Below are 24,214 nucleotides of genomic sequence, written 5' to 3' on the forward strand. Positions count from 1 at the left end.
GCGAGGAACCCTATTCGGAATAAGGGGATTCCCCTTTAAAAAAGGGAAACGTTGACAGCTATGCCCATGTGCAGGGAGCCAGGACTCCAGCCAGCCAGCCCCCCATTCCCGCCCCACAGCACAGAATAGTCGAGTGGGGAAGGAGCCCCCAGCACCACCCAGCCCACCCCCCTCGCCAGGAAGGCAGGCCCCCACCTCTCCATCTCCGTGCACCACAGAATGTCTTCCTTCTCGTTCATGAAGACGGGGAAATGCTGGTCTTTGCCTTGCTTGATGGAGTTGGAGCGAGTGGTGATGGTTCGCACTTTGCTGAACTGGGCGGGAGCAGAGAGGGCGGAGGAAAGGTCAGCCGGGGGGGCGGCTGCGGGACATCCACCCTGCCCACCTGCCCCGTCCCAGCCCATGAAGCGGGCCCCTCGCCTCCCCCAGCCCCCGCTTTGCCTGACCCCCCTGCCCTTCCTCAGCAGGGGACTCCCGTTGCCCCCAACTCTGACCAGCAACTGCAGGGGCCACTGGCAGCTTCAGCAGAAGAGGGTACCCTTGGCTTGTTCTCATCAGGATAGAAGGAGGAGCTGCTGGATCAGGCCCGTGGCCCTTCAAATTATCACAGGGGCCAAGCAGGCGTTCCAGAGGGAAACCCGCAAGTGGGAATCGGACACAAGGGCAACTCTGCCCTCGAACTGGGATCCAGGGGCCACATGGCTGCCTTGGACTGTGGAGACAGAGCTGGAGCCTCTCACAGCCCTCTCCTCCTTCAGGAACTGGTCCGGTTCTCTTTGAAAGCCAGTACATTTCTGAGCACAACACAAAGTGTTGGTGCTGACCTTTAAAGCCCTAAACGGCCTCGGTCCAGTATACATGAAGGGGCGTCTCCACCCCCATCGTTCTGCCCAGACACTGGGGTCCAGTGCCAAGGGCCTTCTGGCGGTTCCCTCACTGCGAGAAGCCAAGTTAGAGGGAACCAGGCAGAGGGCCTTCTTGGTAGTGGCACCCGCCCTGTGGAACATCCTCCCACCAGATGTCAAGGAGATAAAGAATGACACTACTTTTAAGACATCTGAAGGCAGCCCTGTTCAGGGAAGTTTTAAATGTGTGACATTTTAATGTATTTTTAATCTTTGTTGGAAGCCGCCCAGAGTGGCTGGGGAAGCCCAGCCAGATGGGTGGGGTACAAATAAAAAAACATTATTATTATTATTATTATTATTATTATTATTATTATTATTATTATTATTATTATTATATCCAGGTGGGTGGCCTTCCCTGCCTGTGAGGTCTGACCACTTGGCAACTCCTGCCTTCCTTCCTTCCTCAACTAGAGGCCCTTTCCCCTCCCGGTCCCAATTCCCTGCACTCACCTTGGCTATCCTGCCATGCTCCAGACACTCCTGCAGTTCCAACTTATCATTCACAGTTGAAGCCAACGGCCTGCAGGGGAAACAGACAACTGATCAGCCCAGAACAGGGATCCCGGGAGCCTCAAGGCCCTTCCCTGCAAGACCCCCCACCTCCTGGGCCTCACACCTTCGCCCCCCCCAAGCCCCCTCCTCACAGATGTGTGTGCCTGAGGAGTTTGCAAGCAGGCTCAAGTTTTAATCCTCTATTATTATTATTATTATTATTATTATTATTATTATTATTATTATTATTATTTCCTCTCTGTCCCAACGCAGGCAGGGTGCTGGCAGGACCTCACCGCTTCCTTGGCGCGGGCGGGTTTCTGGGTGCTGGCGCCAGCCCTCTGACCAACCTGTTCATGCCGGGCAGGTTCCCCCAGAAGTAGCGGGCTCTGTGCGCGGCCGAGACCTCTTTGGCATCGATCATCACCGGGTTGGACTGCAGCCGAGAGAGAAGAGGGCAGGAGGAAGGCGTCACGGGGTGGGCAGGGCGGGGGCTGCGCTTTGGGGCTCAGGCCCTCCAGACCTTTCCGGCGAGGGCCTGCGCCTGCCTTTGTGGAAGGGGCAGAGCTCAGTGGCGCAGCGCCCGCCTTGCCCGCAGAATGGGCATCTCCAGGGCAGGCCTGAAGCTCTGGAAAGCCACTGATGCCAGCCAGTGCAGTAGAAGGCAGCTTCTGATGCCCCTGTGCCAGCCCTGTCCTGCCCACCGGAGGGCCTCACTGAGCAGAAGGCGCCCTGCGGTTTAATCTAGAACCCAATGAGATTCCTGCCTCGCAGGGGTTGTACAAGACCACCTTCGGTGCCCCTTCCCTCTCTGTGGATCCCTGAGATTACATCCTATATTACATCCTTTGCTCTCTTTCCAATCGACCTCCCCTTCAGCAAATCTCTATTTGCTGGCTGGCAAGAACGTCTTTCTTACTGCAGAGGTGCAAAATTTGCCTTGGCTGCAAGTAAGTTGAGAGCAGGGCACCAAGAAAAGTATCATAAGGGGGAGCGAGAGAAATGGAGTGCTTAACTTATGCAGGTGTGATTTTCGCATTTTTGTATGTTTGCTTTGCTGCTGTTGTTCAGTTTTAAATCAATTATTTGTATTCTATGCATTGTGGCAAATTGTGACGGCTTATTGCTTTCAGCAATAAAGATTTTATTCATTCATTCAATGCCCTGATCATGGGTAGGCAAACTAAGGCCCGGGGGCCGGATCTGGCCCAATCGCCTTCTCAATCCGGCCCCCAGACGGTCCGGGAATCAGCGTGTTTTTACATGAGTAGAATGTGTGCTTTTATTTAAAATGCATCTCTGGGTTATTTGTGGGGCATAGGAATTTGTTCATTTTTTTTTCTTTTTCAAAATATAGTCCGGCCCCCCACAAGGTCTGAGGGACAGTGGACCAGCCCCCTGCTGAAAAAGTTTGCTGACCCCTGGCCCTGTCTGACCACCTCACCCTGATTCAATCCTGGAACAGATCATTCAACTTCTCAGCCTCATTTCTGACCTGGCTGTCATGTTCACCCCTGGGGGGCTAACATTCTGGATTCACTTAGTAGAGAGAGAGGCTGCCAGATGTTGCCCCCTTCCCAAAACCCCGACAGCCAGCAGGAACAACAGACAGGGATGACAGGAGGTCAACACTGAGACCCCAATTTCCCTGCAAGGAGCACCGGGTGGCCTCCATGGGTCTGCCCCTCCTCATTGAATCCCCACAACCGTGCCAGGTAGAATAGGCTGAGAGCCAGCTGCTGAGCGTTTCCTGGAAGAGTGGGGGATTTGAACCTGGTGCTCTGCCACTATAACCGCTAGGCAAGACTGCTTTTTAAGCACTGGCATATGCAAGATGAGCCCTGGAAACACTCAGGTGCCCTCTGGTGGCCGGAGGAACTCCCTGCGCCTGGAACACAGCAGAGGCCCAGACAGGTTGTGCCTTTGGCCCTGTTCTGGCTGCTTGGGCTCAGATCCAGCATATTCCCCCAGGCTGCTCCTCCCTCTCCCGCCCAGGGAGATTCAGGAACTTTCGGAGGGCGGGCAAGGAGGAAAGAGCGCTGCCTGCCACCCACCCGCTGCCCACCCTCTCACCTCCAGGAAGCGAGAGATGTCTCTCTTGTCGCTGACGCCCATCGCCACCACGTTCTCAAAGAGCCAGAAAAAGGGCCGCTCGTCTCCCTCCTTGGGCTGGGCCTCGTGCAGCAGCCGGTAGAACTCAAAGAAGAGTCGGCCCGTGCCCTCTGGGGTGGGAGGGGAGGAAGACCGCCATGAACGGGGGCGCAAACCCAAGACCAGCCCACAAGACACAAAAGCTCCCTTGGCAAGCCCTTCTGGCCCCACACTCCAGGGCGATTAAGGGCGTGGGGAAACCCCCTTCTCTAGCCCCCTAGGCAAGGGAAGGGAAGGTAAAGGACCCCTGGGCGGTTAGGGGGTTGCGGTGCTCATCTCGCTTTCAGGCCGTGGGAGCCGGCGTTTGTCCACAGACAGTATTCCGGGTCATGTGGACAGCAGGACTAAACAGTTTCTGCCGCAACAGGGCACTGTGACGCAAGCCAGAGTGCATGCAAATGCAGTTTACCTTCCCGTCGCAATGGTACCTATTTATCTACTTGCACTGGCATGCTTTTGAACTGCTAGGTTGGCAGGAGCTGGGACAGAGCAACAGGAGCTCACCCCTGATTCAAACTGCCGACCTTCTGATCGGCAAGCCCAAGAGGCTCAGTGGTTTAGACCACAGCGCCACCATCACTAGGCAAAGGAAGACCCTAACCCTGGGGTCACAGCTATCAGTGACAAAGATGATTTAAACGGCTTTGAGGTAGTTGGGAATGTTTAGCCTGGAGAAGATATGTCAAATATGTCAAGGGCCATCAAATGGAAAAGTGAACTAGCTTGTTTTCTCCTGCTCTGGAGGGCAGGACTCGAACCCATGGCTTCAAGTAACCAGAAAGGAGATTTCAACTAAACATCAGGAAGAACTTTCTGACAGCAAGAGCTGTTCAATAGTGGATCAGTCTCCCTTGGGAGGTTGTGAATTCTCCTTCCTTGGAGGTTTCTAAGCAGAGGTCGGAGGGCCATCTGTCAGGGATGCTCTAGCCGAGATTCCTGCATTGCAGGGCGTTGGACTAGATCAGGCCTTCCTCAACTTGGGTCTCCAGCTGTTTTTGGACCACAACTCCCATCACCCCTAGCGAGTGGGACCAACAGAATAGAATAGAATTTATTATTTATACCGCGCCCATCTAGCTAGGTTTCCCCAGCCACTCTGGGCGGCTTCCAACACAGTATTAAAATACAGTGGTCTGTTAAACATTAAAAGCTTCCCTAAAGAGGGCTGCCTTCGGATGTCTTCCCAAAGTCTGGTAGCCTCGTGTTACTTTTGCTTCAGGTTGCGCGTTTTCAGATTGCGTCCCGCGGCGACCCATAAGTAGCGGAAAGGGTTACTTCCAGGTTTCGCCGCTCGCGCATGTGCAGAAGTGCAAAATGACGTCACGCGCATGCACAGAAGCAGCAAATCGCAACCCGTGCATGCACAGATGCAGGTTGCGTTCTTCTCAGGTTGCGAACGGGCCTCTGGAACGGATCCCATTTGCGACCAGAGGTACCACTGTAAAACTTCAAACATTAAAAACTTCCCTAAACAGGGCTGCCTTCAGATAACCTCTAAAAGTCAGATAGTTTATTCCTTGTCATCTGATGGGAGGGCGTTCCACAGGGCAGGCGCCACCACCGAGAAGGCCCTCTGCCTGGTTCCCTGTAACTTGGCTTCCCGCAGCGAGGGAACCGCCAGAAGGCCCTCGGCGCTGGACCCAGGTATAAAGAACTGAGGCCGTTTAGGGCTTTCAAGGTCAGCACCAACACTTTGAATTGTGCTTGGAAACGTACTGGGAGCCAATGCAGGTCTTTAAACGATGAGGGAGGAGGGGAACTGTAGTCCAAAAACAGCTGGAGACCCGAGTTTCGGAAAGCCTGGGCCCGATGACCAAACCTGGCGATTCTTTGACCGCGTGAGCCCCGGCAGGGAGCGGGATGGGGGGGGGGGCACCTACCGTAAAGGCCTTTCCTGGCGGGGTTGACGATGGAGAGGTCGTTGCAGGGGCTGCCTCCAATCACCAGGTCGAAGGGCCCCCACTCCTGTATCTGCAGTGCGGAAGGAGGCGGGAGCGTCAGAGGCGGGAGGGGCGCCCCCTGGGGCTGGGGTCCTGGGCCAGCGACACAGAGGGAGGGGAAGCCGCCCTCCCCCCCTCCCCAGAGCTCCACGTACGTGTTTCTGCGTGACATTGCGGACGTCCCCAACATACATGATCTTGCCCTGGTGCCGCACCATCCCAACCGTGATGGAGTCCTCGCACACCTCCGAGGCGATGTAGCGGTCCACCTGGATGCCCAGGTCCTTCAGCACCAGGAGACCTGCAGGGAGGAGGGGGGGGGAGTCACAGCTGCGCAAGGGGGGGGTCTGCTCCCCAACACGGCCCTCGCTTCCGGTAGAGGGGCAGTCTCACCTGTGGCGATGCCGTCAAAGAGCGAGAGCACCCGGATGGGCTTTCTCTTCTCGGCAGGGACCGGCGGGTAAACCTTTGGTGGGTCCTGCCAAGACGCAAAGAGAGGCGGCGTTGGGGTGGGCGAGAGAGGAAGGCGGGGTGTGTGTGTGTGTGTGTGTGACAGGACAGCAGGCCGGCAACTCAGGCGGGGTGGGTTGTGTCCCGGGGATTTGCGTGCCGGGGCAAATTTGTGCAAAGTCAAGACCCCTGGAATTCCCCCAGTGGAGGGAAGGTTGTGCAAGATCTCATGGGAGATCTCATGGGGTCAACGGAGATCTTGCAAGCCAACCAATGCCTCTACATAGCTCCATGCTTCCTTTGGACATCGGGATATATCCAGTACCTTGGTTCTCAAACGCCTTGGTACTCAAACAACTTGGAACCCAAAGTTCCAAGTGTTCCATTTTGTGAAATTTTTCCAGAAGCCGAACGTGCTCCATTTTGAGTGTTACACTGAGGTCTGTCTGTTTTTACTATTTATTTTGCGTTTTTGTGGCTCTTTTTGGTTTGTTTTTGTGACTGTGTGGAACCCAGTTCAGCTACTGATTGATCGATTGTGTAACTGCAGTACATTGTTTATTGCTTTCATTTTATGGATCAATGGTCTCGTTAGATAGTGAAAATCAAGTTAAAGTGCTGTTTTAGAGGTTGTTTTTCAAAGTCTGGAACGGATCAATCCATTTAGCATACATTCCTATGGGAAAGCACGCCTTGGTTTTGGAACAGACTTCTGGAACGGATTAAGTCTGAGAACCAAGGTACCACTCTATTGCCATGTTTAGCTGGTGATATATTGCAATGCTGAAAACCAGATCTTGCCCAGCCCAAATTCAGGATGTCCGTTCCCAGAGACTGCAACTGGATTTCTACATATGTATATAGCTAAGCGGATGGAATGCCATTCTACAAGCATTTAACGGCCATGAGACCTCTGGGTATATATAGGGCAGTGTATAAATTCAATCAATCAATAATTAAATTAAATTAAATTAAAGTAAATAAAATAAATAATAATAATAATAATAATAATAATAATAATAATAATAATAATAATAATAATAACAGAAGCTCATGCAATTTATAGGCCCGGAGCTCTCCTTGTGTGGCTCCCCTGCCTTGACCATCACCACGGAATAAATCCCCTCTTGTGCTCAGGCACAGGGCCACTGGCCGGGCAAGACAAGCGGCTCCCCAGAGGCCACGGCAGAGGGCAAGGGCCGAGGTGTCTCCTGCCGCCTCCTGAACCGTCCTGGCAAAAGGGCACCCAAGACCCGCCTTATTCCCCCCCCTGCCGCCCTGAACTTACAAACTCTTGGTCGTGGTTGTTGGCGAAAAACATCTGGAGGCGTGAGGGCCAGTCTTCCCGCCGCCGGAGCAGGCCGTAGATGCCTTTGTGGCCGCACATGTAGCAGTTCCAGGGGTCTTCCTTGATGGCCGCCTGGGCAGCGCCAGGGCCCACCAGCAAGTCCACGCACTCCACGCAAAAGCACCTGGGGGCAGAGTCCAGCCGTCAGCGCTCCGGCCCAGCAGGACGAGGGAGGGAGGGATTCCTGACTCTGGCAGTCTAACCTCCCTGCCCCCCTCCACTGCCTGTGGGATCACCCTGGCACTGACTGGCAGGGGTCCCTCCCAGGCCTAGCCCAACCCAGACCCAACTGCTGGGTGAATCTTTCCTTATCCCTAGCCTGAATGTTGGAAGAATCAAGGCAAATAAGAGAAAGCCCTTCTTCACGCAGCGCCTCGTTAAACTGTGGAACTCCCTCCCACATGAGGAAGTGATGGACTCCCAGCTTGGATGGATTTCAAAGAGGAGGGGACAAACTCATGGAGGAGGAGGAGGAGGGGGGGGGGCTATTGATGGCTCTGCTCTGGCTCCATAGTCAGAGTGAATAATGTTTCTGAATTCCAGCTGCTGAAAACGGCAGGAGGAGAGAGTTGCTCTTGGGCTCGGATCCTGCCTGTGGCTTTCCCTCTGGGGCGTCTGCTTGGGCCATGCGCTTCTTGCGGTCTGGTTCCCAGCCTGCTTCTGCGTGGTCACTGTGCCCCTGAAGCACCAGGTGCGCAGCCTGGCAGTCATTCTGGACTCACAGCTGTCCATGGAGGCGCAGGTTAATTCTGTATCCAGGGCAGATGTCTATCAGCTCCATCTGGTACGCAGGATGAGACTCTACCTCTCGCCAGGGTGGTGCATGCTCTGGTTATCTCCCGCTTGGACTACTGCAATGCACTCTACGTGGGGCTACCTTTAAGGTGACCCGGAAACTACAACTAGTCCAGAATGCGGCAGCTAGACTGGTGACTGGGAGCGGCTGCCGAGACCATATAACACCAGTCCTGAAAGACCTACATTGGCTCCCAGTACGTTTCCAGGCACAATTCAAAGTGTTGGTGCTGACCTTTAAAGCCCTCAACGGCCTCGGCCCAGTATAACTGAAGGAGCGAAGCTACAGGGAACCAGGCAGAGGGCCTTCCCGGTAGTGGCACCCACCCTGTGGAAAGCCCTCCCTTCAGATGTGAAGGAAATAAACCACTATCCTACTTTTAAAACATCTGAAGGCATCCCTGTTGAGGGAAGCTTGCCTGTAACCTCACTACTCACAGGGAGGGAACCGCCAAAAGGCCCTCGGAGCGGGATCTCAGGGTGCAATAATAATATCTTGCCCACCTGGCTGAAGCAATGGGAGGTGTCTTCTAGTGGGTCCCCTGGCCTTAGGGAGGGCCACCAGCGGGGGGGGGGGGGGAGCAGACAGGTGTGGACCCCTCCCCCTTAGACCTCCCCCCGTCCTTTGGCTCACCTGCAGCAGTTGTTGTTGCCACACATGAGGACTTCGCGGCCCCCACAACAGATGGTGCAGTAAGACTGGTAGCCGTCGTCGTCATACTGGTAAGCGCATTCCAAAAAGCAGTTCTGTTGGGGGGGGGGACAAGAGGAGAGAGAAAAGAGGAGTGAGGGGGCCTTCTTGGCGCCGACGGTCAGGTACGATTGTTGCCTCGCAGGGGGTTGAGCTAGATGGCCCTCAGGGTCCCACCGAACTCCACAATTGTACGGCTCCATGCCCTTTGCAACATACTAACAGGAAAAGCGCTGGCTGCCCCCTCACAGGTGGGGCGCAGGCAGAGAATAATAATAATAATAATAAATTTTATTTATACCCCGCCCTACCCAGCCAGAGCCGGGCTCAGGGCGGCTAACACCAATAAAATCCCAGTAAAAACATAATAGGGGGAAAAGAGAAGGGGGGGGAAGCCCCAGTTTAAAATGCAGGTTAAAATGCAATTTAAAATGCAGCCTCATTTTAATAGTAGCCCATAGATCAAGACCATAAGGGGAGGGCAACATAAGGGTCAGACTGAGTCCAAACCAAAGGCCAGGCGGAAGAGCTCTGTCTTGCAGGCCCTGCGGAAAGATGTCAAGTCCCGCAGGGCCCTGGTCTCTTGGGACAGAGCGTTCCACCACATCGGGGCCAGTACAGAAAAGGCCCTGGCCCTAGTTGAGACCAATCTAACCTCCTTGAGGCTTGGGACCTCCAAAGTCCTTAAGGTCCTCCATGGGACATACCAGGAGAGGCGGTCCCGTAGGTACGAGGGTCCTAGGCCATATAGGGCTTTAAAGGTCAAAACCAGCACCTTAAACCTGACCCTGTACTCCACTGGGAGCCAGTGCAGCTGGTATAGCACTGGATGAATGTGATCCCGCAGCAAGGACCCCGTAAGGAGCATTGCCGTGGCAGAAGTCTCCTTCTCCCCTAGGGGCTCCTGCCACCCCCCCCCCCAAGCAACCCACTTGCTGCCTCTTCCCTGCAGGCGATGACAAGATTTCCATTATTTGCAGGGCTTGTATTTGCATTCTGGGACGCGGGTGGCACTGTGGGTTAAACCACAGAGCCTAGGGCTTGCCGATCAGTAGGTTGGCGGTTTGAATCTTCGCGACGGGGTGAGCTCCCATTGCTCGGTCCCTGCTCCTGCCAACCTAGCAGTTCGAAAGCACGTCAAAGTGCAAGTAGATCAATAGGTACCGCTCCGGAGGGAAGGTAAACGGTGTTTCCGTGCGCTGCTCTGGTTCGCCAGAAGTGGCTTAGTCCTGCTGGCCACATGACACGGAAGCTGCACACCGGCTCCCTCGGCCAGGAAAGCGAGATGAGCACCGCAACCCCAGAGTCAGTCACGACTGGACCTAACGGTCAGGGGTCCCTTTACCTTTACCTATTTGCATTCTGGCACCTCAAGGCTTACCTTGCAGTTTTGGCACATGCCTCCGTTGAAGAGAGGGTGCTCCAGGGTGACATTGAGGCTCCCACAGGAGATGCAGATATCTGGGGGGGGGGGGGGGAGAGACAATGGGAGAAGGGTTAGGGGGGGCGAGGGGAGGGAGATGGGAGCTGCCCCCTGGCCTCCCCCCACCTTGCGAGTCCTACCGCCCACCTCCCTTTGTACCTATCTGCATCGCTCCCCCTCTTCCAAAGGCAGACCCAGCAACCTCTGGACCGGACCCGGAACATTATGGCCCCTCCTGCTGGACCGGACGGAGCTGGCAGCTGCAAGGGGGGGCACAAAAGACCCTCCGCACTGAGTGACTGCCACTTATTAGGCGGGGGGAGGACGGACTCTCCTCGCCCCCCTAGGACCCTATGGCTTCCGGGGCCAGCATCTCTTGAAAGAAAGCGCTGAAAGCGGACGTGGAAAAGCGCCCCCCCAATGCATGCACCCCTCCCGCTTCTGTGCAGCCGAGGCAGCAAGGCTCACCTTCAATGTTCCTGCACTTCTGCCGGACGTCGTAAACAAGACGCTCTGCGGAGGGAAAAGGGGGGGCGGTTTGGTGAGCGGAGGGCAGAGCAGAAAGCTGGGCTCTGTTCTGCTATTTATAAAAATACTTATATACCACTGCTTCCCGGAAATATATCACAGTGGTTTGCAACAACAGGCAAGCGCAAAACAACACATTCAAAAGTTATATTTATCTTGCTTTTTCAAAAGATTTATTACACCACTGTATCGTAGAAATCTACCACGGCGGTTTGCATCAATATCAAACCAGAAAGACATACAGGAAAAGAATTAAAAAGTTTTTAGGAAGATGGGATATTGAGAGGCTGGAAGGCGTGCAGAGGAGGGTGACTCAAATGATCAAGGGTTTAGAAGCCAAGCCTGATGAGGAACGGTTGAAGGTGTTGGGTATGTTTAGCCTGGAAAAGAGACTGAGAGGAGATAGGAGAGCCATCTTCAAATGTCTCAAATGGGAGAGGGAGCAAGCTTGTTTTCTCCTGCTCTGGAGGGAGGACTCGAACCCATGGCTTCAAGTGACAAGGAAATTCCAACTAAACATACAAAAAAACTTTCTGATAGCCAGAGCTGTTTGGCAGTGGAAGCGTCTCCCTCTGGAGATTGTGGTTTCCTTGGAGGTTTTTAAGCAGAGGTCGAATGGTTGTCTGTCCTGGATGCTTTAGCTGAGATTCCTGCCTTGCAGGGGGTTGGGCTGGATGACCCCCAGGGGTCCCTTCCAACTCTCCAATTTTTTAATTCTCTGGAGGTGCTGCCAGGTTGGCAAAGGCTGCATGGGATGCCAAGGGGTGACCTCAGCTGCTCATCAGCACATCTGATGGTCTTTATCTATGCTGATTTTGCCACTTTTCCCATGATAAAAACAGAGAGGTGGTCTTGACAAAATCTGCCCAGATTAGGTAGGGCTTGACTGAAACTATTTACCCGCTTTTCCTGTTTTGCTTTGTGGACGTCCGCCTGCTCTGAGCTCTGGGCAAAGGCTTTGCCCCTTTCCTGCGGAGTCCTCCATGACCCCCAGGGGGGGCACAGCCTCCCTGCCCCCTAACAGCCTCCTTCAGGGTCCCGGGCTGCCCAGAGGAACAGCCGGAAGGGTCTCTAAGCCAGCCCCCCAAGCACAACACTGGCCTCTTTGGGACAAGGTCTCTGTGCCAGCGATGCCAGGAGGGGCGGAAGAGGAGGCCAGGGGGCAGAAAGGTTGCCCATGGTGCAGGTGACAAAGCAGAGGCAAGCAGGGCCCCCCCCCCACGCCCTGCATCCCAGAAGGGGGGAGACAGGGAAAGAGGGCACACTTATGGGGAAAGCTCTGCTTTAACCACTGCTCCACGCAGCCTCTTAGAACACCTCAACACCCTAGTCCTGTGCAGGTCTTTCTCTGCACAGGAGGAAACTGGGGGGCAGCTACTCCAGCAAGCAGAGGAGGAGGGGGCACCCCCAAATGGAGTGGGGTACAGAGGACCAGGAAGACAGGTCTGGGGGGAAAGGCACAGCAGGCCAGCTGCTGCCCTACAGCGCCTCCCCCTGCCCCTGCCCCCAGAAGCAGCTGGGCCAGAAAAGTCCTTCATGCAGCAGAGAGTTCAACTTTGGAACTCACTGCCACAGGAGGCAGCCAAGCAAGGCAAATTAATGGCGGAGAGCCCCGCTCTTGTGTTCGGATTCTGCTTGCGCTGCCCTGGTGAGTCCAAGGTTGCAGGTTCAATCCTGAGAGGGGGGAGAGGACCAGGGGATCCCCTGATCCCCTTGTGCCTGATCCGGCGGATCCTTCTGATGGTCCGACATCAGAGAAAGCGGGGAGCCCCCCAGACAAAGCAGCCCCCCCGGCCCCCGGCTGACCTCTGGTGCGCTCGTCAATGATCTCCTTGACCTTGGGCTTCTCCGCTGTGCTTTTCCTTGGTTTTTTGGCGGGGGGAGGAGGGGCGTAGGCAGCGGTTTCCGGCTCCACCCACATCTCTGTGTAAACTTCTTTGTAGGGGTTGCGCTCCTCTGCAAGGAAAGAACAAGGGGGGTGAGGGGGCGAGCCCCGAGTGCGAATCTAGCTCCGCGGTCCCGTGGGTGAGGATGCTCCTCTCCTCGCTCTCACAGGGCTTCAGGGACAGGGACCCCCAGGGTCTGCCTGCCCCCCCCCAGCTCCTGCCCCACTTCCTTACCTTCTGGCGGCTCCAGGCCCTTGGGGCCAGAGGGCTGGAAGCCCCCCACCGCCCACTCAATCATCTGCTTGTTCTGGATCTCCACCACTTTGGACGTGTCGGTTTCGTCGTTCTCGGGGCAGGAGGGGAAGATCTTGCCTGACCGGCTGCTGGCCACCTGCGGGGGCAGAAGGGTCAGCTCGCTCAGTGGGTAGAGCACCTGCGTGCACGCAGAAGGCCCCCCCCCCGGTGCAATCCCTGACGGCAGCATCTCCCTGTCTGAAATCCTGGAGAGCGGTTGCTGCCAGTCAGACAATACTGAGCTCCGTGGGCTCAGCGGTCAGCGCAGGCTGCTCTCTATGCTCCTAGGGCAGCTGCTTCAGGGTGGGGGTCTGGCTGGCAAAGATACCCCCGCTGGACCCTCTGTTGCACCCCCCAAACTCTGCAGGCTTCTTCCCACCAACTGGTAGGTGCATGGGAATCTGCCCCCCGGCAAGGCTGGCTATGGACCCTGCTGGGGGCGCGCGTTCCCCACACATTGGTTTAGCCTCTGTTTAGCTTGCCTGCACATGTGGCCTCAAGGGGCTTGGACTAGGAGACCCTCCCAACCTCAATACGGCGGTACCTCGGGTTAAGTACTTAATTTGTTCCGGAGGTCCGTTCTTAACCTGAAGCACCACTTTAGCTAATGGGGCCTCCCGCTGCCACCACCATGCGATTTCTGTTCTCATCCTGAGGCACTATACATCCACAGAGGTACTATTTCTGAGTTAGCAGAGTCTATAACCTGAAGCGTCTGTAACCCAAGGTACCACTGTATGTTGCTTTTCCAAGGAAACCCCTTTTCTTCCTCTGTGCTTCTGGCACAGGTGGATCTGGGGCAGGTGAGGAAGGCTGTGGAGCAGGTGGCCAGGTCCCGTCCCACCCCGTGAGTTGGTCTGTGGGGCAGTGTAAACGGGGTGGGGGGGTGTCCTTTTAGAGGTTTCCTCAAAGGTAAAGGGGGACGCAGGTGGTGCTGTGGTCTAAACCACTGAGCCTAGGACTTGCCGATCAGAAGGTCGGCGGTGTGAATCCCCACGATGGGGTGAGCTCCTGTTGCTCAGTCCCTGCTCCTGCCAACCTAGCAGTTCGAAAGCATGTCAAAGTGCAAGTAGATAAATAGGTACCGCTCTGGCAGGAAGGTAAACGGCATTTCCGTGCGCTGCTCTGGTTCACCAGAAGCGGCTTAGTCATGCTGGCCACATGACCCGGAAGCTGTACGCTGGCTCCTTCGGCCAATAAAGCGAGATGAGCGCCGCAACCCCAGAGTCAGCCATGACTGGACCTAATGGTCAGGGGTCCCTTTACCTTTTAGGAAGCCTTTAAAAGGACAAGCCACCCCCCAGTTCACGCTGCCCCACAGACCAGCTCAGAGGGTGGGAAGGGACCTGGCCACCTGCTCCACAGCCTTCCTCACCTGCCCCAGATCCGCCTGTGCCAGAAGCACAGAGGAAGAAAAGGGGTTTCCTTGGAAAAAGGAATGGTCGCCTTTCACTGGACTTAACCGTCCAGGAGTCCTTTAAGGTCAAGGTACCCCTGCCCGTACGGGCCAGTCTTGCCAGACTCTAGGGTTGTGCGCCCATCTCACTCAAGAGGCCGGGGGCCAGCGCTGTCCGAAGACACTTCCGGGTCACGTGGCCAGCGTGACATCGCTGCTCTGGCGAGCCAGAGCCGCACACGGAAACGCCGTTTACCTTCCCGCTGGTAAGCGGTCCCTATTTATCTACTTGCACCCGGAGGTGCTTTCGAACTGCTTGGTTGGCATGCGCTGGGACCGAACGACGGGAGCGCACCCCGCCGCAGGGATTCGAACCGCCGACCTTTCGATTGGCAAGCCCTAGGCGCTGAGGCTTTTACCCACAGCGCCACCTGCGTCCCATCCAGGAGTCCTTTACCTTTACGTTAATAGGGATGTGGGTGGTGCTGTGGTCCAAACCACTGAGACTCTTGGGTTTGCTGTTTGGAAGGTCAGTGGTTAGAATCCCCGTGAGCACCCATTGCTCTGTCCCAGCTCCTGCCAACCTAGCAGTTCAAAAGCACACCAGGGCAAGTAGATGAATAGGTACCACTCCAGCGAGAAGGTAAACGGCTTAGTCATGCTGGCCACATGACCCGGAAAAACTGTCTGCAGAGTGGACAAACGCCAGCTCCCTCGGCCTACAGAGCGAGATGAGTGCCACAACCCCTGTGTCGTCTGCAACGGGACCTAAAGTCGTGAAGGAGTATGGGGTTGTGGCGCTCATCTTGCTTTACAGGCCGAGGGAGCTGGCGTTTGTCCACTCTGCAGACAGTTTTTCCGGGTCATGTGGCCAGCAAAACTAAGCCGCTTCTGGCGAACCAGAGCAGTGTATGGAAATGCAGTTTACCTTCCCACTGGAACAGTACCTATTTATCTACTTGCACTGGTGTGCTTCTGAGCTGCTAGGTTGGCAGGAGCAGGGACGGAACGGGAGCTCATCCCATCATGGGGAATCGAACTGCCGACCTTCTGATCAGCAAGCCCAAGAGGCTTAGTGGTTTAGAACACAGCGCCACCTGTGTCCCTTAAAGGCTTCCTACCTGTCTGCAAACAGAGACCAGGAACGCTGGCCAGGTGGGAGACACGAATGGGGGGGGGCAGAGTCAGGCCTTACCTGCAGCACCTCGTAGATGGCTTTGCGGTACATGGGCTGCTTGCTGTACGTGGCCTGGTGGAAGGCGTTGGAGAAGGAGCTTAGCGGGAGCAGCTTCTCCACGCAGACCTGCCGGAAAGAGAGGATGGGGGGGGGTGAAAATGCGGAACCCGCTCCACAAATCCCAGGGGCGGTCCAGGTGGCTGGGGAGGCCGCCTTCGCCCCCTTTTGGAAAATAAATGTCAGAATGAGGGTGGGGTGGAGTTTCTTAGGGTTGGAAAGCAAAGTGAAACTGCGGAACTCCCTGCCACATGGGTTTCCTCGGAGTGTTGCAGGAATTTAAGGTTGTGGTGGGGGGGTGACCTTCCAGGAGATATCCTGCACATGCAGCCCACCACCAAAATCAGCACAATCACTTTTGTGACTTTTGTGATTTCTCTCCACAAAATACTTCATCAGCCTCTGCTGCATGATACCAAATGTAAGAATTCACTGATCAATGTATCCCAATGGCTCAATGGGAAAACTTCAGAAATTCCTATAGACCTGTGAGCTCAGCTCCTCAGCAGCCCCTCTGCCTGAGGGATAATCCCTGGGCTCCTGATACCTGAGTGCCAGACAGGTAGCCGTTCCAGAAATAACAAACCCAGATGAAGACAAAAGGGTGTGATGAACTTGGCTGGGAAACAGGGAAGTGTAAATATCTCTTTTGTTCCACTTGATGGGTGTTTGGTGGAGGGCAAGGGGAACCATGGGGCAGGGTCCAGGATGCTCAGATACTGCCACCAGACCTCCTCATTCATGATGTAACCGTGATGTATGAGTGATGTAGTTTGGGGGGTGTAACATGGAGATTAGCAGCTAATAAAAGTTTGGGGGCTCTTTTGTTCGGGGCTTCCATCTTGTTCCACCTGGTGGCAGGTGGGAGTCTTGTCAATAAAAACCAAGCCTCCTGGCTGCTGTTTTGCTCTGGTATTCCTGGCTGGTGTCCTTGGTTTTTGTCCAAGGGAGCCCTCAGATTTCTCCATTAGCAACTCGGATGGCTTCCAAAGAGGACTGGACCAGTTCATGGAGGAGGAGAGGTCTATCGATGGCTGTTAGGTTGGATGGAGGCAGACAGACATGCTTCTGAATTCTAGGCGCTGGAAACTGCAGGAGGGGAGACTGGGGCTCTTGGGTCCTGGCCTGATCCTGCAACCTCTTCTTTCATGCAGGGGACCCTGCCGGCCTCCCAGGGCTCAGGCCATAGCAAGCAGGTGCTTCCTCGCCCCTCGGCTGCTTGCTTGGCTCCCCCCCCCGAGCCCGCCTGCACCCCCCTTGGCCACTCACCACAGAGAACTTCCCGTCGCCAAACCACATCACCCAGCGCGTTCCCTCGGCGGCTCGGCTCCTGCCAGTCATCCACCAGGAGACGATGCGTCCCGGCCACCAGGAGAAGCCCCGCAGCTTCCCCCAGACCAGCTCCCCGATCCCAAAGCCCCGGCCGTCCTGCCATGGGGAGGAGAAAGAAGAGAGCAAGAGGCCATCAGGATAAGGATGTCCAGCTCTGTTGCAGAGGTGTGTGTTTTAATGGATGGAAGAAAGCACAGATCAACAGCTGCTTGCCCAGAGTTGGAAAGACGAGTGGGGGGAATTTAGACTATACTTGAAAGACCACTGTACACATCTGGACTCTCTAACAGGTCTTAAATAACTCTTGTAATGTTACATAGGCTTTGGATACAATGGAGAACCAGAAAATTAAGAGTGACTTATAACATGCAGCTGAAAAGGTTAAGAACCGATGGAGGGGAGTCTATAAATTCAGGAGAATCTTGTGTAATTTTTACTATTTGTAATTTTGAATGTCTACAAATCTGTACAAACAAATAAAAATTCTATTTTAAAAAAGAAGCAAAGATTGTGAGTCATTAGTTGGGGAGGAACCTGTTATTTTATAGGTCCTAAATGCCTCGTCGTTGATTTGTTCATCACCTAACATGACTTGTGCTGAACCTGCCACATTTAGCTTATTTTTAAGTGGCAGGCTTGCAAATAGTGCTGTACAGATGTTGTCTTGATGGCTTGCGAATCCTTTTCTAGGACTTCTGCTGAACTTGTTCAGCTTTTGTCGTTTATCGTCCGCAAGCCGCTCTGGGATTTGTTGGAAGGGAAAGTGGGGCAGAAATTCTGTAGATCCCTCAATCCCCCATCAAAGGCTGCCTGGGGGTCTCCGAGTGGGGCTGCCTGTGACACGGGGCAACGAGGGGGCGAAGGAGAGGCGGGCCTGGACGTGCTGCAGAGAGATGACCCCCTGTGCCAGAAGACCTGCTCAAGCTTCTAGTCCCACCCTCTCCAGTCTCCCTCCAACCGGCCCCTTGCCATCTCCCACCAGCCGGCATGCGCTCTTCCCCCACTCCCTGCCTCCTGCCTTGCATTGCCAGGGGCTGGACTAGATGTCCTGTGGGGTCCCCCCTGACTCCACAATTCCGATCCTACGCTGCTCCCAGGATCTTAGCCTCACCTTCCCTGGGGATTTGAGCCTCCTTCCCCTCCGACTGAGAGCAAACCCTCTCCTGGGCGCTTCCTCTCTCTCAGCCTGATCGTTCCTCCCTGCCAACTCATCCACCCAATGCAAGGTGGGGGGCACCCCATAGACGCATCTTCAGCGCACGGCTGCATGGGGGGCAGCAGTGGCGACCTGCCACACCAGCTTCTCCCCTTGCGGAGGTGCCCTTGCCCGCAGCCTGTGCCCTGCGTGGCTCAAGCCAGCCCTGTCTGGGGGTCAGCATTCAGTGTGGGGAGAGACACACCCCCGGGGGGGCCGGGAGCTCTGGGAGGTGGGGCTCAGAGAAGGGCACTGCTCACCTCGTATTCCGGCTCGTCATCGGCCGACTTGGACATGCCTTTGTCCACGGCCTCGGGCCCCACGGGCTCTGGGGTGGTGGCCACGGTGGGCGAGGCGGGGTCCGTGGGCTGCTGCGAGGCCGGGGGGCTGGCCTCCTCCTCCTTCTGGGGCTCGCTGGGGGGCATCTCCTCCACCGCATTCATCCCGGCAATGACCTTGGCCTTCTTCTCAGCCTGCGGGAGACGGCAGACAAGGTTGGGGCGGCAGACAAGGGAAGGGGCTTCTCTCCCCCCCCTTCCCTGGTGCCCACCCTGGCGCACTCACTGCCGGGCAACCCCCAGCCAGCTCAGGGGGGCTCCTTCCGAGGACAGAGAGACATTTCGCCAGGAAGGAAGCTCCGTCGGAAAAAACTGGCAGGCAGGGCACGCCATTTCAGGGGGCAAAACTTAGTTTTTGCACATTTCTCCAGTGAGAAAAATACGTTTTTGGGTGCAATTATTTTTGCAACCGGACCGCATTTAGCTTGGTTAAGTCTACGTTTGATGAAGAAGCTCATGAACTGCTTTTGGAAAACCAAATCTTTTAACTGCAAGCCCTTGGCAATAATTTTTAATGATTTCTAAGCAACTTTATACATATTTTACTTACCAAGCAATACTAAATTATATTAATTAGACCCAAATATTTTTTGAATTCCCACACTTCAACTTTTTAGCACCCCTCGTTTTGAGAATTTGAGAGTTGCAAAATTCAGCATGACCTTGTGGGGTGGGGAGGGGTCTTTCAGCTGGGGGGCCTTGCTCCGTAAATGCGGGGCCTGGTTGAGACCACCAGAAGCAGCCCTCTCATGTGCCAGGGGGTCTCCTCCTTCCCCACAGGCTCTGCCAGCCGCGCTGAGCTCACCAATCCCAGTCCGCAGGCGGCCAGAGAGCTCAGTGCCAGACAGTCTCAGCGTAACAGAAACTGCCAAAAGGTTTTGGTTAGGGCAGGATGGAAATCCGCCCTGGCGGTTTCTGACCTGGGCAGAATTTCTAACCCTCACAACCACCCTGCAGGGCGGGTCACTCAGGAATCCACTGGACAGGTAAGGCAAAACACAGAGCTGACTTGCCCAAGATCCCGCAGGGAGGCAGGATCCAAACCCCTGACTCCCAGGCAGGCGCAAGTATATCCCCACATTTTGGTCTCAAACCACAACTGGGGAAGACCAGTTTTTAAGAGCGAAAGGGAGCGTTTGAGTCTATCTGCCAAATATTTTTAGCAAGTGTCCCCCACATTCAAGGCCTCAAGCAACGGCTCTCTCCAACTACGAAGCAACAGACCAATGGGGGTAAAGGAAGTGGGGGGGTCTCTCTTTGCAGCCCCCAGAAGGAAGCAGGACCTGCCACGGCCTCTCTGGAAGGACCGGGGCTCAGGAGGAGCAAAGGAGAGGGCCCTGAGTTCGAGACACAGGCTGATGATGCGTGCCTGAGATTTGGGGGATCAGTACAAAGCAAGCCCCCCAGGAGGCCCCCACTGAAGGCAATGAGAACCCCTCATCCCAGCCCCACCAATCTGCTTCAGACTACAGAATTGAGATGGACGTAAGCACAGATTTCGCCTTTTCCCACAAGAGCCCAAAACACTCCAGGAAGGAGACAGAAGATGAAATCGCCAGGGGGGGGGGGGCACGCAGGGGCTGCTTCTCACACCCTGAAGCTGACTAGCATCGCAGGCTGGCATCTCCGCCAAGTCACCATGGGAGAGGGAAGACGGTCCCCAAGTTGGGACAGGTGAGTTGCCCACCTGATTCCGCATTCTGCCTTCCTCCTCCCAAGCAGCTGTCCTGCCTCTCCCTGGGAAGACTGAAGATGAGAGAGTCTCGGGGAGGGGGGGGGACACACCTCTGTTGGCGCAGGAGAACCTGTTTAGGCAGCCCTGGTTAGGGAAGCTTTTAATGTTTAACAGACCACTGAATTTTAATACTTTGTTGGAAGCCGCCCAGAGTGGCTGGGGAAGCCCAGCCAGATGGGCGGGGTATAAATAAATTATTATTATTATTATTAACCTGTGGGCGGATCGTGGCCCCAGGCAACACAGGCCGATGGGAGCTGTGCTGCTAAACATCTGCAGGGCAGCACGTTGGCCAAGGCTGGCCTGGATGGGAGCCCTGCCCCCCCCCCCAGCACAGGGACTCAGCACCACTGGCGTGGCCCCGACTCCCACCTAAGTCTGGATCAAGGTGCCCAGAAGTGGAACCACCGGCCCCCCACCCAGGTCCTCCCATCACTTACTTCTTTCTGTAACTTTATTGCTTGGCGTTATACTGCTGGAAACCACTGGGATATGTTTTTATGATGCTGTGGTATTTATACATAAGTTATAAATAAGCACCTCCCCCCCCCATGAGGTCCTTGCCGCCACCCTCCCTCCTTCCACGTGGGATCTTTCCCCAACCTCCTTGTCTGGATCTTGCTTTCCACAAATCCACCTGGAAACTAAAGGCACCTTTTGGATGGGGGGGGGAGCACTCAGGGTCACACACACCCCTTGCCCACCCCAGACAACTGGCCAACACCCAAGACTCTTCCTCTCTTGAAGAACAACAGGTGGACGGAAACCTCTCCATCCCTTTCCAACGGCTTGGGGCATTTTTGACACAGTTCCGTTTCTGCACCTGCTAAAAGCAACCAGACCGAAGGAGCCCCAAATCTGTAGTTTCCAGAGGAAAGATCTGGCACAAGAGCCACGCCAAGAAAAGGGCAGCGAGGAAGGTGCCGGAATCTGGAGAGCAGCACCCAAGTGAGATCTGGCCGGGTTCTGGCAGAGATGAAAGCACCCACCATGCCCAGGGCTTGGGTGAGAGTCTGCGTCCAGTCGCCAACACAGCCCCCCACTTTGCATGTCCCCAAAGGCAGGGGCAAGGAGGGGGCTCTCTCTCTCTGGGGCTGCCCCAGATTCCTCAGGCCCCCACCTCCTGGAAACGCTCCCCAGCAAGCACTGTGGCAGCCCCCCCCCCCCCGCTGGCTCCATCCCCTGGTCTATGTTTCCAGACATTTTGATGCCGCTCTGGGCGTTGCAGCCGGTCTGGCCCTCCTCCTCCTAACGCTGGCGTTGCAGTTTTACACTTGCATCGATTGATGGCTGACCTATTGCATTTTAATACGTTGCTCTTCACTCTGGGGGGCTCACAAAACTTAATAAAGCCTCGTAGAATTAATTGTCGTTGTTGCTGTCTGTCAAGCGGCCTTCAGAGCTATCGGCATAATGGAAGTGTGAATCCTCTCCTGGGTTTTTTTGCTGGGGGGGGGGCTGAATTATTGGGATGTTTTTGTTTTTATTATGCCTCTTGCGCTTTTATATTGTAAACCACCCTGAGACCTGTGGGTATAGAGTGCTATACAAATTATTATTATTATTATTATTATTATTATTACTACTACTACTATTACTACTACTACTGCTGCTGCTGCTGCTACTACTACTACTATTATTATTTGCTGCTCCCACACCAACCTTCCTCTTGCCCCTGCCTCCAAACTAAACAATGCCCCCCACTGGCAGCCCACAAACCTCCCCCACTAAACTCTTTTTTTTAATAGTATTTTTTTAATTAGATTTTCAGATTTTACAAATGCTTTTAAAATACAGCGAGACCCAATCTCTCCTGTCCACAGACTTCCCACCCACCCTTCTGCTACGCTGCTCTTTTATTCCCTTATAACGCTGCTACGTTGATTACATTTTATCTGTTAAACACGCCAATTCTAAATGGCTAAACTACAAATTCTCCTCCGTTGCTCTATTACATCAAACCCGACAACCATTTTTGTATCACCGTGACATTTTTTTCAAATATTCCACAAAATTCCAAGAATTCCGCCCCCTCCACTTTGTTCTCTAATTTCTCAGAGTCTTGCACCCGCTGAACTCTCTTGACAGCGCAGGAGCAGCACCCTTAACAGCATGTGGCAACCTGGGGAGGGGGGCCTGATCCTGTGCCCCAAAAGCCTTCATTTCCTCTTCCTGTCCCCTTGCAGGTTGTGGGTTTTTGAGATGGCAAGTCTGCGGGAAGCGGCTGTCTTCATTTGACTGCCTGCCAGGCACTCAGGGAGCCTTTCGGGCTGAAAATTGGGGCGGAAAGCCACCAACAAAATACCGTATTTTTTGCTCTATAAGACTCACTTTTCCCCTCCTAAAAAGTAAGGGGAAATGTGTGTGCGTCTTATGGAGCGAATGCAGGCTGCGCAGCTATCCCAGAAGCCACAACAGCAAGAGGGATCGTTGCTTTCGCTGCACAGCAATCCCTCTTGCTGTTCTGGCTTCTGGGATTCAGAATATTTTTTTTCTTGTTTCCTCCTCCAAAAACTAGGTGTGTCTTGTGGTCTGGTGCGTCTTATAGAGCGAAAAATACGGTAAATAAATGGCCGGGGACGGGGAGGAGAGAGATGCTCAAAGGTGAAGCAGGCTTCTAGAAATGTTCCCATGAGAAACCAGGATCCCAAATCTTAAGGGAAGGGATTCTTGACTGCCCCACATCTCCAGATCAAGATGGGGGCACTCTGTGACCAAACGCAATTCAGTAGACAGGGAAGGGTTACTGGGAGAGGGCACTCACATATTTCCCCTCCTAGTCAAATGGGACACCCAACCCATTGCGGAATTCTGAAGTTCCTTTGCTGGCTTCCCTATCCAAGAATCAGAGAGCTTCAGTGTTGGACGGGACCCCTGGGGGGGTCATCTAATCTGGCCCCCTGCAATGCCAGAATCCAAGCTAGAAAACTCGCCCCACACCTCCTTTCTGTGGATATGCTCCTTAACATGTGCTGGTATCTGTGTGTCTCAGGGGTTCCTGTGGGTGTCCAGAGATGGTTGCAGCACCTGCAAAGCATCGTCACGGCAGATGATGGCCAGTCATGGTGGCCTGCCAGGCCTTGTGGCAGTGGCGAAAGCGGCGACCGCCTGCAAGGCCTTGTCATGGCGCTGGCAGCAGCCTGAGGCCTCGCGGTGGCGCAGGAGACGCTGGCAGAAGCAGATCTGGCCTGCAAAGACTGGCCGAGGCCGGCTGCCACAGCTTCTGCCACTACGAGGCCTCAGAGGGCCACCACCACGTCTGCTGCCACCTTCCATCACCGCCACGAAGCATTGCGGGGCGCTGCTACTGCTGCCACTGTCTGTCGCTGCCGTGAGGCCGCGTAAGTCACCACTGCTGCCGCCACGTATCGCGGTCATGGCAAGCGGTTTCTGCCACTGCTGCTTCTGCAGCCTGGCAGTCCCAGTTTATTTGTACAGTGGATGCTCGGGTTGCGAACGTGATGCACATTTGCAACCCGCAGCGCTGGCAACCCACAGCGGCACGTCTGCGCATGCACAGGTGGCAATTTGGTGCTTCTGCGCATGCACGACCGCCGAAACCCGGAAGTAACCTGTTCCGGTACTTCCGGGTTTTGGTAGTCCGTAACCCAAAAAAATGCATCTGAACCGTCCGTAACCCAAGGTATGACTGGATTCCCTACAACTCATTGCCGTACTTTGAGATTGTCCTGAATCCCACCACTGGGTAGCCAAGCCCCAAACCTAAAGTCCTGCTGGGATGAATTTTGGCTTGCCTGCTGGCGAAACAGACCTGTGTAGTGATTGATAACATTGTCATTTATCCGTTTCAGACCCTTGAGTAGTAGCAGTTGCCAGGACATTGTCCTTCTCGCCTCTGGGTGGTACCTTATTTCAGACATTGTGGCAGACTGCAAGATTTAGCTGCTGATTACACTGCAATGCTTAGCTGGTGATATATTGCAATATTGAAAAGCAGTTATCGCCCAGCCCTTACACACATAGTGATTAGCGATAGACTGCCAGCTCAAATATTACAAAACAATTATCACAATGTGAACTTTAAAGCAGTTTTGGACGATATATCCCTATATCGCCC

At 54.7% G+C, this 24,214-nt stretch overlaps 2 protein-coding genes and 1 long non-coding RNA gene across 7 annotated transcripts in view; 1 reads left to right on the forward strand and 2 right to left on the reverse strand.

Annotated features, from left to right (window-relative positions):
• Positions 1 to 24,214, forward strand: part of LOC309529773 — a 405,398-nt gene that overhangs the window by 134,110 nt on the left and 247,074 nt on the right. The window lies entirely within an intron of this gene.
• The window catches only part of MAPRE3 (microtubule associated protein RP/EB family member 3), a 125,809-nt gene that overhangs the window by 100,055 nt on the left and 1,540 nt on the right, over positions 1 to 24,214 (reverse strand). The gene's annotated exons all lie outside the window — the stretch shown is intronic.
• The window catches only part of DNMT3A (DNA methyltransferase 3 alpha), a 53,671-nt gene that overhangs the window by 2,504 nt on the left and 26,953 nt on the right, over positions 1 to 24,214 (reverse strand). For 3 of the 5 annotated variants that reach the window (XM_082217515.1, XM_082217512.1, XM_082217514.1), the window contains 16 exons: positions 18,324 to 18,536; positions 16,806 to 16,964; positions 15,498 to 15,605; positions 12,847 to 13,003; positions 12,533 to 12,682; positions 10,667 to 10,711; positions 10,157 to 10,236; positions 8,719 to 8,831; positions 7,230 to 7,413; positions 5,885 to 5,969; positions 5,647 to 5,792; positions 5,432 to 5,522; positions 3,474 to 3,622; positions 1,697 to 1,836; positions 1,359 to 1,428; positions 196 to 314 (listed from right to left, as the gene is read on the reverse strand). In XM_082217515.1, the coding sequence (XP_082073641.1) occupies positions 196 to 314; positions 1,359 to 1,428; positions 1,697 to 1,836; positions 3,474 to 3,622; positions 5,432 to 5,522; positions 5,647 to 5,792; positions 5,885 to 5,969; positions 7,230 to 7,413; positions 8,719 to 8,831; positions 10,157 to 10,236; positions 10,667 to 10,711; positions 12,533 to 12,682; positions 12,847 to 13,003; positions 15,498 to 15,605; positions 16,806 to 16,964; positions 18,324 to 18,536 (2,009 nt within the window). The remainder of the gene's footprint in view (positions 1 to 195; positions 315 to 1,358; positions 1,429 to 1,696; positions 1,837 to 3,473; positions 3,623 to 5,431; positions 5,523 to 5,646; positions 5,793 to 5,884; positions 5,970 to 7,229; positions 7,414 to 8,718; positions 8,832 to 10,156; positions 10,237 to 10,666; positions 10,712 to 12,532; positions 12,683 to 12,846; positions 13,004 to 15,497; positions 15,606 to 16,805; positions 16,965 to 18,323; positions 18,537 to 24,214) is intronic. The other 2 variants (XM_082217516.1, XM_082217513.1) reach the window with 1 other exon arrangement.

The sequence above is a fragment of the Podarcis vaucheri genome (assembly GCF_965113315.1).
Source record: "Podarcis vaucheri genome assembly, chromosome: 3".
Lineage (NCBI taxonomy): Eukaryota > Metazoa > Chordata > Lepidosauria > Squamata > Lacertidae > Podarcis > Podarcis vaucheri.